This window comes from Malus sylvestris, chromosome 3, assembly GCF_916048215.2.
Source record: "Malus sylvestris chromosome 3, drMalSylv7.2, whole genome shotgun sequence".
Lineage (NCBI taxonomy): Eukaryota > Viridiplantae > Streptophyta > Magnoliopsida > Rosales > Rosaceae > Malus > Malus sylvestris.
The window spans coordinates 16413529-16431788 of NC_062262.1; the positions used below are offsets into that span (position 1 = coordinate 16413529).

An 18260-nucleotide genomic window follows, 5' to 3' on the forward strand; every position below is an offset into this window, starting at 1 on the left:
CTTAACTACTACTAGTTACGGTCTTTTTGACGATTTCTAGCTGTAGATGGTAGCAAAATGCATATACCACCACGAGGTTCCAATATCTGTCGATAAGCTTCCTCAATACGCATTATAATCCCTATCTATGTAGCATCTGATTCGTTAGTCGTGTAGGAGGTTGTTTGCATTGAGATGCCTAAATATTTGTTTGGTCATTGGTTTGGCACAAATTTTATTTACAAGGGATTAAATGACTGGTGGCTGTGCCATACAAACTTCTACCTACCTAGCTGAGGCCTGTTTGGTGTTTTCGGTTTTCATTTTTTGTTAATGCTTGCGCAATGCAGCACTTTGTTTATAAGCAGGCCCACGTATTCTTTTCTCCTTTGGTCGAAAGTGGCGAGTGATTTTCTAGTTAGCTTGATCACACTGGTACACTAAGTTTCATAATACAAATAAAAGAATGTTGAAAAATGTATTTCTTTCTCTACTTTATGAAATGTGGTGTGCCGGTTTGTATTCTAGGTACATGAAAAAATGTCGCATTGGCGGCAGAGGCTATAGGCCTTCGTGATGGTCCTTACGAATTTATATGGTTTTTATCACAAATAATCCGTGACATTGTCTTAACTCATCATTTTGGTCCCTCAGTTTTAAAATAAAAAAATTTGGTCTCTAACATTCAATGTTATACGTCAATGTGGTCCTTCCATTAATAATCTGTTAATTTTTCGCACTGTTTTAAAAATCTCCGTCTAGTGCCATCTAGGCCCTATCTAGGTGTTAGGCGACTGATTACCGTCTTGATTAATACCCAGGCGTTAGAAAATTAGGAAAATGCGCTTAGACTTGCTAAGGCGTCCGTCTAGGTTGCAACTTATTCAGATAAAAAATAGATAAATTTCATTTTGCATTTTTTTTTAATAAATTGTAAGATGCTTGTTGAGTACTTAAAGGGGTGGTATTGGTATGATTACCATACCAAAACCCATGCACCAATTACCATACCAAACTTTGGGTATAACAAAATCTATTACCATTACTGTGCCAAACTTTTTGTATACCGAATTTAGGCATGCCAAATAGTTTGGTTGGCATCGTATAATATTGGTAATTACCACTTTGTTTTGGGTCATTCTTTTGGGCCAAAATTTGATTTTGTTTTTTTTCAACCCAATTCAAGGCCCAAACGTGTTTTGGCCACTATCTTTGGGTTTCTAAAACTTTTTTATTTAATTATGAGAAATTTATAGAGATTCATTTAAGAAACAAGAAGTAAATAGATGGAAGAATTGCTGAAAGAACCCAACATCCCTAAAAAAAATAGTACAAAGATTTCTAAATTCCATCTCTACATTCTTTAAAATTGTACAAAAATTAACATGATAGACAAAGCCAGGGAGAAAGACATCCTAATTTGATGAAGGAGAAGATGAGATGGATTGCAAAGAGAGAGAGTTGTCGGAACAGGAGCAACATAGATGAAGTCGATGGCTAGATGAGTGAAAAGATAAAGAGTCGCAGCGCAAGAAAGCTTAGGTTTTTTTTATTGGGAAAGTAGAGGTTAGAGGGTGAGATGATTGGATAAATGACTAGGAAAAAAAATATAAAGTGCGTATATAATGATAATAATACCTAATTATATATATATATAAATGAATAAATAAATGATATAATATTATAGTAGTGGTACAGTACCGTATACCATTGGTAATGGTTTTGAATACCATTACCGTATCATTACCAATGGTACAAATTTTTTGGCCTAACTTTGGTATGATATGGTAATTTGGCAAAAAATTGCACCCCTATTTAAATGAACACACATTATATGCTTATTCCATATGTTTTCATTATATTCCAAAACTTCATAATGTATATGTCATTCTATTTTGTAGTTTATGATAACATCATATATAAAATATATAAACAGACACTTATTTACATGAAATATAATAGATTTATTTAAATCCGTCTAGTCTGTCTAGGCAGGCCCCGTCTAACCATCTTGGCGCTAAGCCTCAGTCCGCCACCCGACTAGCGCCTATCTTCTTCTAGTACATTTTTTTTCGTAAAAAACGCACATTGTGTCCCTAGTGACCTTTTAATGGAAAATAATTTTTGTCAAATCACCTCACCACTACTTAGTTCACTAGCTTCACCTTTTCTCTCCACTTTTTTCCCTTTTTTGTTGAATTTGGCAACAACATTTGTGATTGTTTCCCTTCTAAAAGCTAAAGCAAGGCCTTTTCCCACTTACAAAAAAAAAAAAAAAAAAAAAAAATTGTAACAATAGTTCTTAAAAAAAACTTAATTGGAGCAATACTCCATCAATTAAAAATTCATGATCATTGCCCTTAACTCATCAACATGTGCAGTTACAGTAATTTTCATCAACTTTGTCATAATTCTGTCAAAATGAGTCATCTTCGAATGCCCATTGCTACAATTGAGTTAAGGTTGAGGGACCATCGCTCCAATTAGGTTAAAGTTGAGAGACCATTTCTCCAATTGAATTATAGTTGAGGAACCACTGCTACAGTTTTTCTCATCTGGTTTTCCATATTTACCCCTTGATTAAGTCTCATGTGCCTTGCATGTGACCATTTTGACGGAAGTCGTAGCAGGGTTGATGAAAACGACCATAGCTACATATTTTGATGAGTTAAGGAACCAATGGTCATAGATTTTTAGTTGAGTAATCATTACTCCATTTGGATTAAACATAAGGAACCATTGTTATAATTTCCTCTACAAAAAATACCCAATCAAGTTAGTAAATGATTTTTTGCATAATGCTAATTTTACTGGAAAAATAACCTGAATAATAAAATAAGTTTGGTTAATTATAGTCCTATCCACACACCTAGTCATAAAAAAGGGGAACTTTAATGAAAAGCTCCCGGTACTGTTCACTTCAACGAAAAACCACATTTTAACACTAAAAAGTCAACCCTAATACTATTCACTTTACCCTTTATTTTGTCCTTATCGTTAAAACTCAAAGTTTTCAATCATTTTCATTAGTTTTCCTTAAAAAGAAAAAAAAATCCGATTATATAACTTTGACCACTACCGAATTGACAAAATGACACATGTTCAAATACATTAAAAAAAAAAAACCTAATGAAAATGGCTTAAAAACTTTGAGTTTTAACGATAAGAACAAAATAAAGGGTAGTGAACAGTATCAAGATTGACTTTTTAGTGTAAAAATATGGTTTTTCGTTAAAGTAAATAGTACCGGAAGTTTTTCGTTAAAGTTCTCTAAAAAAAACATCTGTTAACTTGCATATCTCATTGTAATAGCATTACCATAACAAAAGAAATATCCCATCGGTCACAACTGCATGCCCATGCAATTCCAAAAGCATTAAATAAGAACGCCATTTAATGCTACAGTTTAGTGGTATTCCTCTTCACTTATAAGTAAGAGGTTATATATTCGATTATCGTAAAAAGCGAACCTTAAACCATATTATTACTAGCCCGTTATGAGGCTAAGTCCACCCCCTCTCTCTTAATCACAATATTGCTTGTTAAAAATATTATTAAAAAAAAAAAACAAAAACAACAAACATCACATGTGTTTCGAATGCAAAAACAAAAAAACGTAAATATTTGGCCACTTTTCAAAGATGTGCAAAACACAACCAAGCTGCCAAATTTTCACCAAATCCTTCAAGGCTTCCACGACATTCCTCTCTTTACAAGTGACGTGAAAATTTTAGGTATAGATTGTGACTGAAATTGGTGCTTGGGTTCGGGCTATCAAAAGTATAGGCAAATCATGGAAAGACGATAAAACTCACTATATTTTGGAGGCTTTTTAGATTTGCAAAATTTCTCTTGCATGCTCACAATTCACCAAAATTTACTCATGGTCCACCAAAGTTTAATGACTCTTCACGAGTTTCATAGTTTGAATCCTAATCTAAGCATAATTGAATCTCCCTCGCCAAAATCCCCAATTGCTAAGTAGTGGGTGGGGCGATTTGACGAAAAAGCCCTCCTCCAAAAGGCCACATGGGTCGTCATGTGCGTTTTTAACGAAGAGTTTGACAAATTATTGGAAGGATTACATTGATGTGCAGCATTAAATGTCAGGGAATAAATTTATTAATTTTGAAATTGAGAGATCAAAATGATGAGTTAAGCCAATGTCAGGGACCAATTGTGATAATAAAAAAAAAAATTTAAAAAAAAGAACCCAATTTACAATGGTGACATATTTCTGGATCCTCGAATAAGAAGTGCCTCACTCAATGTCGCATTGGGCAAAAATGCTAGTTATAATAATTAGGAATCGAAGTCATCATTTACGAAAATCAAATATAAATTATCTCACGTAAAGGAGCTAAAGATGCAGTACTTGATTATACCTTCTAATACCTACATGTCTATACAATGTACTTGATTAGTTTATTCTTCCTACCTGTTTTACAATAGGAGGTGATTTTTCACACATTCCTTTTAACTTTTCATACACATTTTAATTTTTAATTATCGGATTGAATGAATTAAATAAAAATTACAAACATAATTAAACAAATGTGTGTAAAAGATTAAAAAATGGCGTGTGTATATTATTTCCCCTTACAATATTGAACTCAATGCCAACGATTTCATTCGTGTTACAGTTTTAGAATAATACAATATAAAGAAATTATTTCATCATCAAAATAAAAAGAGGAAACTGTAGAAATAGTAGGTGAACTTTAACCTAATTGAAGTAATGGTCTCTCAATTAAAAATAAAAAATTCATGACTATTGGTTCCTTAACTCATCAAAACATGCAACTATAGTCCTTTTCGTCAACTCCATTTGAACTTTCTCCAAAATGAGTTACGTGCCACGCATGTGAGGCTGAATCAAGGGGCAAATATGAAGAAAAAAAATGAGAAAAATTGCAACAATGGTCCCTCAACATTAACCAGTTGCACCAATAGCTGTTTCGACATAACTCATTTTTATCGAATTCTAATGGAGTTGATGAAAATGATCATAACTGCAAGTTTTGATGAGTTAAGAGACCAATAATCATAAATTTTTAATTGACGGACTATTGCTCTATTTTAATTGAAATTAAGAGATCATTGCTACAATTTTTCTTTCCAAATAAAAAGTTAGGTAATCCACCGAAATTCAAAATAAAAATAAAAAGGGTATCGTTTTGACAGTAAAACATTAGATTCCTTCTGTCTCTCTCTCTCTCTCTCTTGCTCTGCTTCTATTAATAACAACGCTACTTTCCACTTTCCTTTGACCTTCATTCCTCGCTCTAATGGCCACCCTCCTCCGGCCATTTCCACAGCCACCATCCGCCGCCAAAACTTCCCAATTCTTCCACTCCTCCAGCCTTCCTCATCATTTCTCCAGAACCGATTACCCATCTCCAAATAAATCTCTCTCCAAAATCCACAGCAGCAAGTTCGGCAACTTTCTCGACTTAAAACCAGAGGCAAAACCCGAGTCTTTGCACTTCGATCTCCATCAATTCGACCCGTCAACCCGGTCTCGCTTAGATGTGATCATCATCGGGACCGGCCCGGCCGGGCTTCGCCTTGCGGAGCAACTTTCTCGCTACGGCGTTAAGGTATGCTGCGTTGATCCTTCTCCTCTCTCTATGTGGCCAAATAACTATGGAGTTTGGGTTGATGAATTTGAAAGCTTGAATCTTGAAAGTTGCTTGGACAAAATATGGCCTATGGCTTCGGTTCATGTGGATGATAGTAAGACTAAGTTTTTGGACCGCCCTTATGGCAGAGTCAGTAGGAAGAAACTCAAGACTTTGTTGCTGGAGAGGTGTCTCTCCAATGGGGTTCAATTTCATAGGGCCAAGGTTTGGAAAATTGAACACGAAGAGTTTGAGTCTTCGATTTTGTGTGATGATGGGAATGAGCTCAAGGCAAGCTTGATTGTTGATGCTAGTGGGTTTGCAAGCAGTTTCATAGAGTATGAGAAGCCTAGGAACCATGGATATCAGATTGCTCATGGTATTTTGGCTGAAGTGGAAGAACACCCCTTTGATTTGGATAAGATGCTTCTAATGGATTGGAGAGATTCCCATCTCGGAAACGAGCCTTATTTGCGCACTAGTAATTCTAGATTTCCAACTTTTTTGTATGCAATGCCGTTTGATTCGAACTTGGTGTTTTTGGAAGAAACTTCGCTTGTTAGTAGGCCGGTGTTGTCTTATATGGAGATTAAGAAACGAATGGTTGCGAGGCTAAGGCATTTGGGGATTAGAGTGAAGAGGGTAATTGAAGAGGAGAAGTGTTTGATCCCAATGGGGGGTCCGCTTCCTCGGATCCCCCAACGTGTGATGGCAATTGGAGGGACTTCTGGGGTGGTTCACCCTTCGACTGGGTACATGGTGGCTCGGACCATGGCTCTAGCCCCAGTATTGGCTGAAGGCATTGCAGAGTGCCTTGGCTCAACCAGAATGATCCGAGGGCAGCCGCTTTACCATAGAGCGTGGAATGGCTTGTGGCCAATTGAGAGGAGATGCACGAGGGACTTTTACTCATTTGGTATGGAGACTTTGTTGAAGCTTGATCTGAATGGGAGTAGAAGCTTCTTTGACGCTTTCTTTGACTTGGATCCTTATTACTGGCAAGGCTTTTTATCGTCAAGGTTGTCTCTAAGAGAGCTCGCTTTGTTGAGCTTATCTCTGTTTGGCCGAGCCTCCACCCCATCTAGGTTTGATATTGTTACAAAGTGTCCTGTGCCCTTGGTTAAACTGATGGGCAATCTCGCACTTGAAGCTGCATAATAATGCAACACATGGAATAATTATTTGTGAGAAACAAGAGTTTGGCTTTTGTTCCATAGCTTATACAGAATAATGATGTTATTACAACTCTAGTTTCAAGTGATCCTCTTGTCAAATGATCGGCTCGGACACAGAGCATGTGTAAAATGCTATTTGATGGTATACTTAATTCCTGAATTTCTTAATCTGTAGTTGGTTTCGCTCCTTCCCGATAATTCCTAGCTTCGCCACTGGTTATGCTAGTATTTCTTTTTTAATTTCTTTTTCGTTTCAATATTTTCTTCTGGAAGGCCATTCTCTTTATATGTATGAAGGAAACATTGCAGCATTACATGAACAGACGTATTGGTAGTGGAGGGCTTCCATACACCGGAGAAGGCTTGAAGATGTGCATAAACTCCAGGGTGTGCGAGTTTTCAAATTTGAGCAACGCATCACACTAGAACATTTCCGTAATGAATTACAGGGCAAATCATTTTCGACAATCGGCTAATACCAGAATTTTTTCCTGCAAAACTTTTTTCTGAACATACAAGAAGTGTTGTAAGGATGAGACTTTTGTGGGGGAAAAATCTATCTTTGTTCGGTCAGTACAAGCGAAGCTTTTCCGGTTACCACTTTTTCAAGCCATTCTTTTGCAAGTTGTTGGAAACATAGGAAAGCCATGCGCCCCTTGATGAGTCAATTTCATATATATATATTTTATCCTATTCTTAGTATGTTATGGTAATCATTTTAGTAGAATTTTGATACTTTGATTTATATTTTCAATATAGGACATCCGACTTCCTCTGGAGCAAAACATGATTAAACGGACGAATTTTGGAGTGATTCCAAATTGGAGGACGTTCATGTGTCTCTTGGCGTGTTCGTGTCAAAATTTGAGATTTTTTCTGCCAAATGGTATTTTCTGACTACATAATAAAGGAGCAGTGTGCAGCGTTGGAAAATGACGTTTCTGGGCTTAAATTGCATTTTTTGAGCCCAAGATAACCTCCGATGGGTTCGTGGCCTTTTGGAGAAATGTTCAAAATATTCCAAACCTTATATCCAGCTATATTGGGCCAGTTTTGGAGTAGTTCTAGGGTCTAAAACGTGGCTGTTCAGATTTTAAGCGAATTTTACCATTTAATTTAGGGTTATGTTTCCTATTTTATTTTAGTTATTTAGTTTCCTAGTTTGATTGGAAGACCTTTTTATTGAGATGATTTAATTTTTAGGTTAAACAAGCTTGGCGGCTCTATTCCTGGGGTTTTTTTTTCTTCTTCTTCATGTGCTATTGAAGAGAGGAAATTGGCCAAGCGTAGTGATTTTCAGACTTTTTCCATTCAAGGTGTTTTCGATCTTTTATTATTTCAATAAAGAACCCTATGATTTTTATTATGAATATGTGTAACTAATTCTCTTTTTGCTAGGGTGAAGCCACGAGCCTTAGCAAGATTATGTAGTTTCCCTTCAGTTTGCTTATGATTATATGTATACAGGTTTTCGAATTATTAATCACTGATTTAAACTATCTAATTGTCTTGATGCTTGATCACCATTAGGATTTTTAGAAAAGTAATTTGATGCAATTTTGGTCGGAGGTCGGTCCTTGAAATTGACGAAGGCTTCTTGTGATTAATATGTGCAAGTTCACTTAGGATGAATACCACGTCTTAAGGGTTGCACGGTTTTTCAAAGGGTTTCACATAACTTATTAAGTTATGCATGTTTAGATTTGATCTTAATACCATAGACGGATTGCATGTTTGATATACGCTCTATGTTGGGGGTCCAAGTAGGCATATATTAGGAAAACCTAACCTTTGAAGTATGCATGTACAAGTCATAGGTAATTAAGAGAAACTATATAGGATTGTTAAGGTGATGGCGGATCCCTAGTGCTTTCTTAAATTGATTTTTCCAAAACTGTTTTCTTTTCCTTTTAGTTTTAATATTGCTGATTGTCTTATTTTTATCAGTTAAATTCGTTTTATTAAATTAGGTCATAAATATCAATCACCTCAATTTTCTCCTTTACAACAATTAATTGGAATTTGATTTGCTTCGATTTATTTAATAATATTTGTGGAGAACAACCTTGCGAGATCCGTTTATACTACAATAACCTTGTATTTCTTGCAAGTATTATAGTAGTTTTTAACCCTTTTGCACGTGTGGTAAAATTCCTATCACCCCTTGTAGTTACAATTTCGTGTATATATATGCCTTTTTATAAGACTGGTAGTAAGGTCATATATCTCTCGAGAGAGAAATAAGAATATTTTATCATGAATAAATCTATGTTTACATTTCTATTTGGACCCGATTTTACACTATCGGCCCGAGTAATCGAAGCCGTTGAATGAGCAAAATTTTAGACCATTGAATGACAAAGTGGTTGAAATGATTTTCAATTATTATTGAGAAATAATATTGTGATTTTAATCATGATATTATCTCTTAATATATATTAGGATCTCTAAACCTAATATTAGGTATATCCAGTTGGTTGTTTTGAAAAGAGATGATCTGATCCGTCTTCAAAGGATTGCATGAAGACATTCAAATAGGCTCATCATATCAAGCACCAGGTGCATGCAATCTCCTATGTGGCTAATTATTATCAAAACCTAAGTCCTATCTCTGATATGGAAGTGGGTGGTGCAATTCAAATTGGCTTGGAATTCATGGACGTGTTGGAATGAATGGGGTTGTAGCACAAGGCTTTATCTTGAGATATGGTGATTATATTTCATCAATTAGAATTACTTTTTAGAGTTTAATTTGGTGAAGGAATCATCATGCATGCACGTGGTCTTCGTCAGGGGAAATATACACGATGGATTCTGATAGGGATTTTTACTACTCATGTGAACGGGCTTAAATCTCCTATTTTACTTGCAAGAATCACAAGGTTATTGTAGTATAAACGGATTTCGCAAGGTCATCTCCACAGGGATTATTAAATAATTCGAACTAATCAGATTCCATTTAATTATTGTAAAATAGAAATTGAAGTGATTGATTTTATAACCTAATTAAAATAAGAACGAATTTAATGAATTAAAATAAACAATCTGCAATATTAGGATTAGAGAGAAGAAAACAGTTTTGAGAAAATCAAATTAAGAAAGCACTAGGGTTCTACCATCACCTAGCAATCCTATGAATTTTTACCAATTACTTATGATCTACACATGCCACTTTGAAGGTTAGATTTTCCTAATTCATATTCTACTTGGAACCTCCAACATAGAACGTATATCTAACATGCAACCCGTCCGGACGTTCGGATCAAATCTAAACATGAAAGACTCATTATGCTTTATGAAAATCCTTTGAAAAACCATGCAATCCTTAAGACGTGATATTCATCTTAAGAGAAATTACAATTATTAATCACAAGAAGCCAGCGTCAATTTCAGGGAACCTTCCGACCAAAATTGCATCAAATTACTTTTCTAAAGATCCTAATGGTGATCAGGCATTAAGACAATTAGATAGTTTTTATCCCGGTGATTAACAATTCAAAATATGCATGCAATCAATCATAAGCAATTAAGTAAAAATCACATATTCATGCTAAGGCTCAAGGCTTCGCCCTAGCAAAGGAAATTAGTTCCGCATATTCATAATTGAAATCATAGAAAATATTATTAAGAAAAGGATTGAAAACACCTTCAAGTAGAAAATCTTCAAAACCCTAGCACTTCTCTCTGTCTCCAATATTGCATAAAATAAAGCGTAGTCTAAAACTGTAGACGGCCAAGCAATATATCTGCTAAGCCACCACACAAACCCTAGCAAACAAAACCCTAAATTAAATAATAAAATTCGTCTAAAAACTGAACAGCCACGTTTTGGCCCATAAGCTGCTCCAAAACTGGCCCAATATAGCTGGATTTAATGTTTGGAATATTCTGAACACTTTTCCAGAAGGCCACGAACCCATCCGAGGTCATCTTGGGCTCCAAAAACGCAATTTAAGCCCAAAAACGTCACTTTCCAGCACTGCGCACTGCTTCTTTATTTCATCGTCAGAAAATCACCGCTTGGTGGAAAAATCCCAAATTTTGATACGATCAAGCTAAGTGACTAACGAACGTCCTCCAACTGGAATTACTCCAAAATTCGTCCATTTGGTCCTGTTTTGCTCCAGAGGAAGTCGAAAGTCCTATATTGAAAATACAATTCAAAGTATCAAAATTCTTCCAATATATTAACCAAAATATACTAAGATTAGGGTAAAATATATAATATAAAATCTACTCATCAGATTCGATTGGTGAAGTGATTTCATGGAGATAAACTTGTTTATTTATGGTGATGTGATAAGTTTCGGATAGGGGGATAGGCCTTAGCCTATGGCACGAATCAACTTCGCTAGTTTGAGTTGCAGATGAACTCTATAAAATTATTAGGCTGTGCCGAGGTAAATATGTTCTATAAATATATAAACATCAGTAACGCGAAGAACCCCTTCAAATCAACACACAAATTGCCTTATGCAAAGCTTCTCAACAAGCTTGAGATTTTTTCCTCTCCTCTTTTCTTCCCGCCAACACATCTTCAATTTAGATAAACAACCAGTGACATCTTCAAATTGGATAAACATCACTGGAGCCGTAGAATCAGCCGACCGAGGAGCACCTTCAGTTTGGATAAACAAAACTGCTTCGAGACTGATTGGTTATTATCCAAGTCTCAGTCTGAGTCCTTGTTGGTAGAGGTCATCTTATCAGCCTTCATGGCGAAGTGAGGTGTTACCAGGTTACTAGGCTCAGCACATTGAAAACTGAGTTTTATTTTATGATTGAATATTCACAAGTACATTTTAGAGTTCGGCATTTTGACGGCCAAACCACTTTTACAATCAAGACATTTATTTCTTTCGAGTATTCGTGTCCGTACAATTTGGTGTTAGTTCGACGTACTTATACTCTCACAGATATAATTACCGAGATTGAACCTGGTGCTGACGATTTGTGAACTTCGAAGAGATTAGCAGCCTTCTCTTCATGTTCTAGAACCCAAAAGTCTCCTTGGCAGCAGTCATAAGATCAAGAAGTCAACAGTATGCCCGATGTTACATCAACATATTTTACTGCTCAGCCGACGAGTTGGCACACCCCGCACACAACTGAATGACGTAGTTAGCTTATTAGTTACTCGGCCTGCGCGTGACATAGGCTTGGTAGTTTTTAGGATCAACATTTTGCCACGCCCAGTGGGACCCAGTGCTAAAACTACGAAGTTCACATGATATATCAAGATGTAAATACAGCTTCGTTCAGCTGATTGGATGCATTCCTAATTCAACTTGATGCGGAACAGATCCTTAAAGCATATGAAGAAAGGCAAAATTCTTTCTGTCAAATGATAAAGGTGAAAGTTCATCACAGCCTACAAGACCAATGGTTAAATGAAGATAGAGCTCGATTTTATGAGTGACTCGATAAAAAAATGCCTTTTGGTCTTAGGTTCAAATCAATTCCTTTTGAAGAATGGTTGGTTCAAAAGGCCAGGCCGCTCCGGCCACATTCAAAATTCGGTCTAAGAAAATTGTCAAGACGGCCGAAGAAAAACCTAGGCCACTTGTTTTTTCGGTAGAGACTGAAAGTGTGGTAGGTCTAGAAGAAAAAGTTCAAGTTTATACGTCAAAAATCGACTCAGAAAATGATTCGTCAGAGGAGTGTTCCAATGACGAACAAGATTGATACACAACTTTAGACCATAAAACCACATCAATTGATATGGTAATTGGAGACATGGTCTTAGACGTCGAAACTACGCCAATCGATATGATTATTGGCGATAAAGCCGATATGGAGAAATCCCGTTTGGCTAAGTTGTTCGAGTTAAAAGCCGAAATTGGCGAAATTATTTTGCCTGGGGAGCTTAATAATTGTTCAACACATTCGGCGGCTGAGAATAAAAAAAAAATGCCAAGTCAAAAATATTTGGAAATGATTCTTTATTCAGCCTAAAGCGAAATCAATTTGAGAATTTTGATATAAAAAGATCTCGGCTTGGAATAAAGCATGGTTGGCCTCCTCCTAATTATGGTTTAGCCATTTTTCTTTTCTTTTGCTAAAATATACATATAATGAATAAATTATTTTCTTAAACATAAGGCTATGCAAGCCAATGTAAAGAAAATACGGGGCAGACATTATAGGCTTTCTCTCAATAAGCTCCTCGGTGAAATTTAAGCGGTGGAGGCTTGATGCTTGATGTAGTACTGAAGGAAAAGAAGTCTTTCTCCTATTGCTCAATGAAGGATAGCAGCAAAAAGATGGGAGAACACTCTGTGGGAGCTAGGCCATGGCATTTGGTAGGTTATGGTCAATTCTTGTGATGGTGGTCCCCCATATGCTAAGCTACACCAAAAGAGGGAGAAAAGAAAAACATGAGGTATTAGGTGATAGGCCACCTATTTGTGGTAGGCCATCACGTGCCTAATCTTGGCAATCGGCGAGGGTTGCCATTCGGTGGATTTTATTTTATTGGTTGGTTTTGGTTCAGGTCGCATTTCATTCATTTTAGTGGAATTGTCAACATGAAGGCTTGTTTCAGACTGGTAACTATATACTAACACTTGGTTTGAGGAATTTTGCATTACACCAAGTTAGGAGGACAATTTGTGATGTTCAGTTGGCTATAGAAGATTCTTCCAAACGTTTCTTTTGCTTTGGTCTCCAAGTCTCAAGAAACTTTATTTGGACAGTAAGAAGTCATGACGGTTCGATAGATATCAGGGACACGATCTCAATAAACGAGGGTTATTGGTCGAGCTCGACGATAGTTTGTTTCTCGGTCTTGTATATTTCCACTAAGAAGCTTAAGGAAGCAGCAGTCGAATGAGTCGTTTTGAAAGTTCATCTCAGGTGAAAAATTAAGCGATTCATACCGAGTCGATGAGATTTTCTCTTCAATGAGATGCATGGCGTACGTCATTCCATTGCTTTAAACAGTCATGCTCTTTGAGTATGCTTACTCCGGATTGGAGTCCCAATTGGAGCTCCCATTGTCATCACACGTGTTTTGGGACAAAATGTGGTAGACAAAAGAAAGGGATGGCATGAAGTTTTAGGCCACTCACTTTTAAAGTATCTTATTACATTTCCTAGGCTCAGTTTTCAAGAGGTTTCTGGTTAATTCGATGGTAGGCAAAAGAAATGCAATTAAAGAATCGTTTGCAATAGGACAAATCCCACCGAATTGAAATCTTGGCCAAAATCATGGCATGCAAAGATTTAGTGATGGAATTCATCTGGTATTTGTATTGGCCGAGAGAACCATGATGCTATATGGGCCAAAATCTTGGCACGTAAAGATTCAGCGAAGTCTTTTTGACAAATCCCACCGAATTGGAATCTCGGCCAAAATCATGGCATGCAAAGATTTAGTGATGGGCTTCATTTGGTATTTGTATTGGCCGAGAGAACCATGGTGCTATTTGGGCCAAAATCTTGGCATCCAAAGATTCAGCGAAGTCGTTTTGCCCATTAAGGCTGCTTTTGTGGTGATAATCCAAGTTCTTTATGAAGGAAATATTTGTAAAATCAAGTTCATTTGAGCAACATCTATGCATGCTATTAACAATTAAAAGGCGGAATCATGCTTGTATGCAGTAAAAAACAAAGCTTAACTCATGAAATTCAAAGCCTAGTAATTATGGTGAACCAAGACTCAACTCAAAACAAAGTGAGTTGAGAAATCTTATACCTTTGTTGATTCCTCTTTGCATAAGCAAAGGCTAATCACCCAAGAGATAGGGCCTTCATTCCTTACTTCTTTGCTCCATGGATTTCTTGGAGGAGGATGGTGGAATGGATTTTTCAAGTTCCCAAGAAAGGGAACCTCTAAGTCCCTACACCTAGGAGAGCATTAATGAGGAGATGAGTGACCTAGGAAGATTTATAAGCTTGTAAAACCTTCCTAGGGTGGCCGGCCTCTTAGAGAGACAAGGGTGCTTGTGTTCTCATCTTTTTTCTAAAAGAAACCCTAAGGATAAAATGGCTATAAAGTTGCCTTTATACACCTCACTATGGAGTGGCAATCTTGCAATTAAGGTAAGTTCACTATCCCTCTCTATATGGCCGGCCATTAAGGGTTCATTGGGCTTTCAAGCCCTTTGTGTTTTCAAGTTGTCATACAACTTGAGTTAATAGGCTTGACATTCAAATCCCTTGCGGCCCAAAACTAACCTGAGGTCTATAACGAACATATTCGTTTGATTAATTAACATATTAATTAATCATAGCCATAAATAATTAAACCATTTAATTATCCTTATTCATCTCCATTGTTTCTTTAATCTCTACCTTACTCGGTGTACAATCCATTAGGTTCATTTTAGCGAGGCAGTGGGTGATTAGAACTCTTCAAATCGAATGTGAATTGAAACATACTTTCAATTCTCCCTTTAGTGATTACTCATCTTTAGAGCTTCCACAAACCATGAGTGACACCTAGCAGTATATCATGGCTGCCCAAGCTAATCAAAAGAGGTGGAGAACCTATTCAGTTTAGGATTACAATGCAATATGATCTTTCTCTAATACAATACTCTTGACCATATTGTTTGGTTTGATAGTTTATTCATGTCTACTATCCAATGTAATTATCTTACTTATATGATTACCTTGAATGTGATTTGGAACGACTTTCTAAATCTCATTCGTACTCTGGCCAGAGATTCTTAATCATATCATAGAGTATTTTCCCTTAAACAGTTTGAAGGTTAGAGATCCCTTGTTGCGCATTCACTTGCCTTCATGGCTAAGTGGCTTAACCCTAACTATGTTGTGGACACCCTCTGACGGAGTGACTTTGACATAGTCAAAGATCAAGGACCTAACCATAAGACAACTATAATACCTTAGGTCAAAGGGCTACTTTGCATTATCCCAACCATGAGTTCTCATATGACATGAATATGAGAACTCCTTGTTGATCGTGTTCAGTGGACTCATTCTCTATTGAGCACCTACATGCTTGTCTTGGTGTCAGTCACACTAATGACTCGAGACCAATCAATCTCCTTAAGAGAAAACATAGCACGTACTGATCTTAACGGACCGTCAATGCCCAATTGGCAATCCTATGATTAGGAACGTTTAGGATATGTATACGATAGAGAATGGTCTCATGAATCTAACTTCTTTAGATCACATTCTCCCAATTACATATTCCTTAGACTTATCGTTTAAGCATATAACATTTATATGAGACGGCTTAAACAATAATCTTTGCCTTTTATATTAAACTAGATTAGTTTAACATGTGCAATGTCCATAAAGTATCATCATATGATTGGTTTTAGGGCACATTTCTAACGTTTTAGTTCCATTTCGGTTGCCGACATGCATATGGATATTTTCTGCAACTATTTGGTCCTATGAACAAATAATTACATTACTCTTTATTCGGTGGTAGTCATCTCCCCTTATTAATTTTTGGGGTTGTCAACTTTTTCTTTTCTTTGGCCTAGAAAAGATAAAAGTAAAAAGTTATCAATCAAGTGAGAACAGAGAAGCAGCTATTTTTCTCAACTTCTTGACTCGGTTTCATTTCTTCTTAAGTTTCGACAACATGGAATGGATTATAAGGTTTTAGTTAAGAAGTCTATGTTGAGCTTTCAAGAAGAAGAAAATGTCTGCATATGATTTTTATGAGTCAAGCTTGGCAGTGAGGAAGGTTTCGTTATGACAGTCAGTAGTTTGAAGCTCTAATCGTAGATGAAGCTTCTGGAATTATTCTGATTCGCAACAAAGGAAAAAAAGATGTGCTCGCCATGCTGAGAATGCACATTGTCGAGCCGAGAACTCAACTGAGTGATATTCTCCGCCAATGGGCTAGCATCTGTTACTCTGTATATTAATTCATTTTTTAATTTGGTTGCATTATGAGTCGAGCTCAACGGTATCAACCCATTCGACAGTGATTCTGGTTCGATATATTTCTTGGAGCCGATATACTTATGATCGACTGGAGAAACTTGGGGAATGTTTGGACCCGATTTTACATTATCGGCAGTACTTATGATTGACTGGAGAAACTCATTGTATCAATTAATTTCCTTAATCATTCGGCTTATGGGTCGATGCTCAAGAAAGCTGGGGGGGCAATGTTTGGACCTGATTTTACATTATCAGCCCAAGTAATCGAGGTCGTTGAATGAGAAGAACTTTAGATCGTTGAATGACAAAATGGTTGAAATGATTTTCAATTATTATTGAGAAATAATATTGTGATTTTAATCATGAAATTATCTCTTAACTTTATCTCCGGTGTGAGAGTCCTTTGGTGCGAGTGTGTTTCTCTCCGGTGTGAGAGTTCTTAACTACTTTCTTACTGTATACCGATCTAGTTTCAACTAGTTTTTACATTACTTTTGGTCTCTTGTACTTCTGGTTGTCATTTTTCCTTCTTGAGTTTTTTCTTTTGTCCTATCTCTAAAGGTCTTTCTTGCTTTTATCTTATGTCCCATCTACTTTTGGGTGCTTTTCCCTTTTTGAGAGTACTTGATGGGAGATATGGGTCATCCGGACTCCTTCCCTTTCCGGGGTTTCTGTGGGGAATTAATGAACCCAACAACCCATAGTACTGTTGGAAGAGCTTTCACAAATTAGAAGTATTTACAAACCTGCATAGAAAGACTCTTTGTTTTTAAATCAATCTTGTTTTCTCTAGTTACTGTGTATTTGCTTCATCCTCAAGTCAAGGTAATTCTGGGGTTTGGTGATGGAGATTTACAGTGTGATTTGTGCTCTGTTGTTAGCGTCTGGTACTTTGTTGGGGGGGTGTGGAATCTGTAAGTTGGCTGAAAGGGATCTCCCATAGCATGGTGCAAGGGGAGGTTGAAGATATGGTGATTCATTTAGAGGAGTCTATGGAGTTGACGTCTATGGAAAGTGGGATCCGCCTCATTAGGGCTGTTTTGGCATATAAAACATTGAATAAGTGGGGAATAAGGAATGTTTTGAGGTCATCCTGGAGGGAGTTTGGTGATTTCCAAATCAAGTGGGTTAGAGATAATACATTTATTATTACAGTCAAAGAGGAGGAAGTTGTAGGAAGGATTCTGGAGCAGGTGCCATGGGCGGTAATGAAGCTGCACTTTGTGGTTAAAAGATGGCCACCTAAACTTGCTTTTGAGGAGGTCTAGCTGGAGATTGTGCCATTTTGGGTGCAAATTAGAGGAGATCCATTATACCTTCATACGGAGAATAATGTTAAAAGACTGGCTTAGGAAATTGGAGATTTTATTGAGATGGAGGATTTATCTCATGCTAAAGGGTTTCTACTAGAAATCCTTTAGCAACAGGTTGTTGGTTTCCCAGGCCTAATAACAATGAGACATGGGTCGAATTCAGGTATGAAAGGCTGCAAGATTTCTGCTACAGGTGTGGTAGAATCAGACATGTCAATACAGAGTGTTCTTTTGGATATAATAGAGGGGGTGCTATAGGTTATGGGGAGTGGACACGAACTGCTGCTATCAAGGACGTT

At 36.8% G+C, this 18260-nt stretch overlaps 1 protein-coding gene across 1 annotated transcript; it reads left to right on the forward strand.

Moving 5' to 3' along the window:
• The first annotated feature begins 5176 nt into the window (after positions 1-5176).
• Positions 5177-6943, forward strand: LOC126615576 (capsanthin/capsorubin synthase, chromoplastic-like). The gene has a single exon (XM_050283427.1). The coding sequence runs from the start codon at positions 5268-5270 to the stop codon at positions 6756-6758; it is 1491 nt and encodes a 496-aa protein (XP_050139384.1). The 5' UTR covers positions 5177-5267; the 3' UTR covers positions 6759-6943.
• The last annotated feature ends 11317 nt before the right edge of the window (positions 6944-18260 follow it).

Coding starts and splice junctions, on each gene's coding strand:
- LOC126615576 (XM_050283427.1), top strand. CDS start 5,268: ATGGCCACCCTCCTCCGGCCATTTCCACAGCCACCATCCGCCGCCAAA.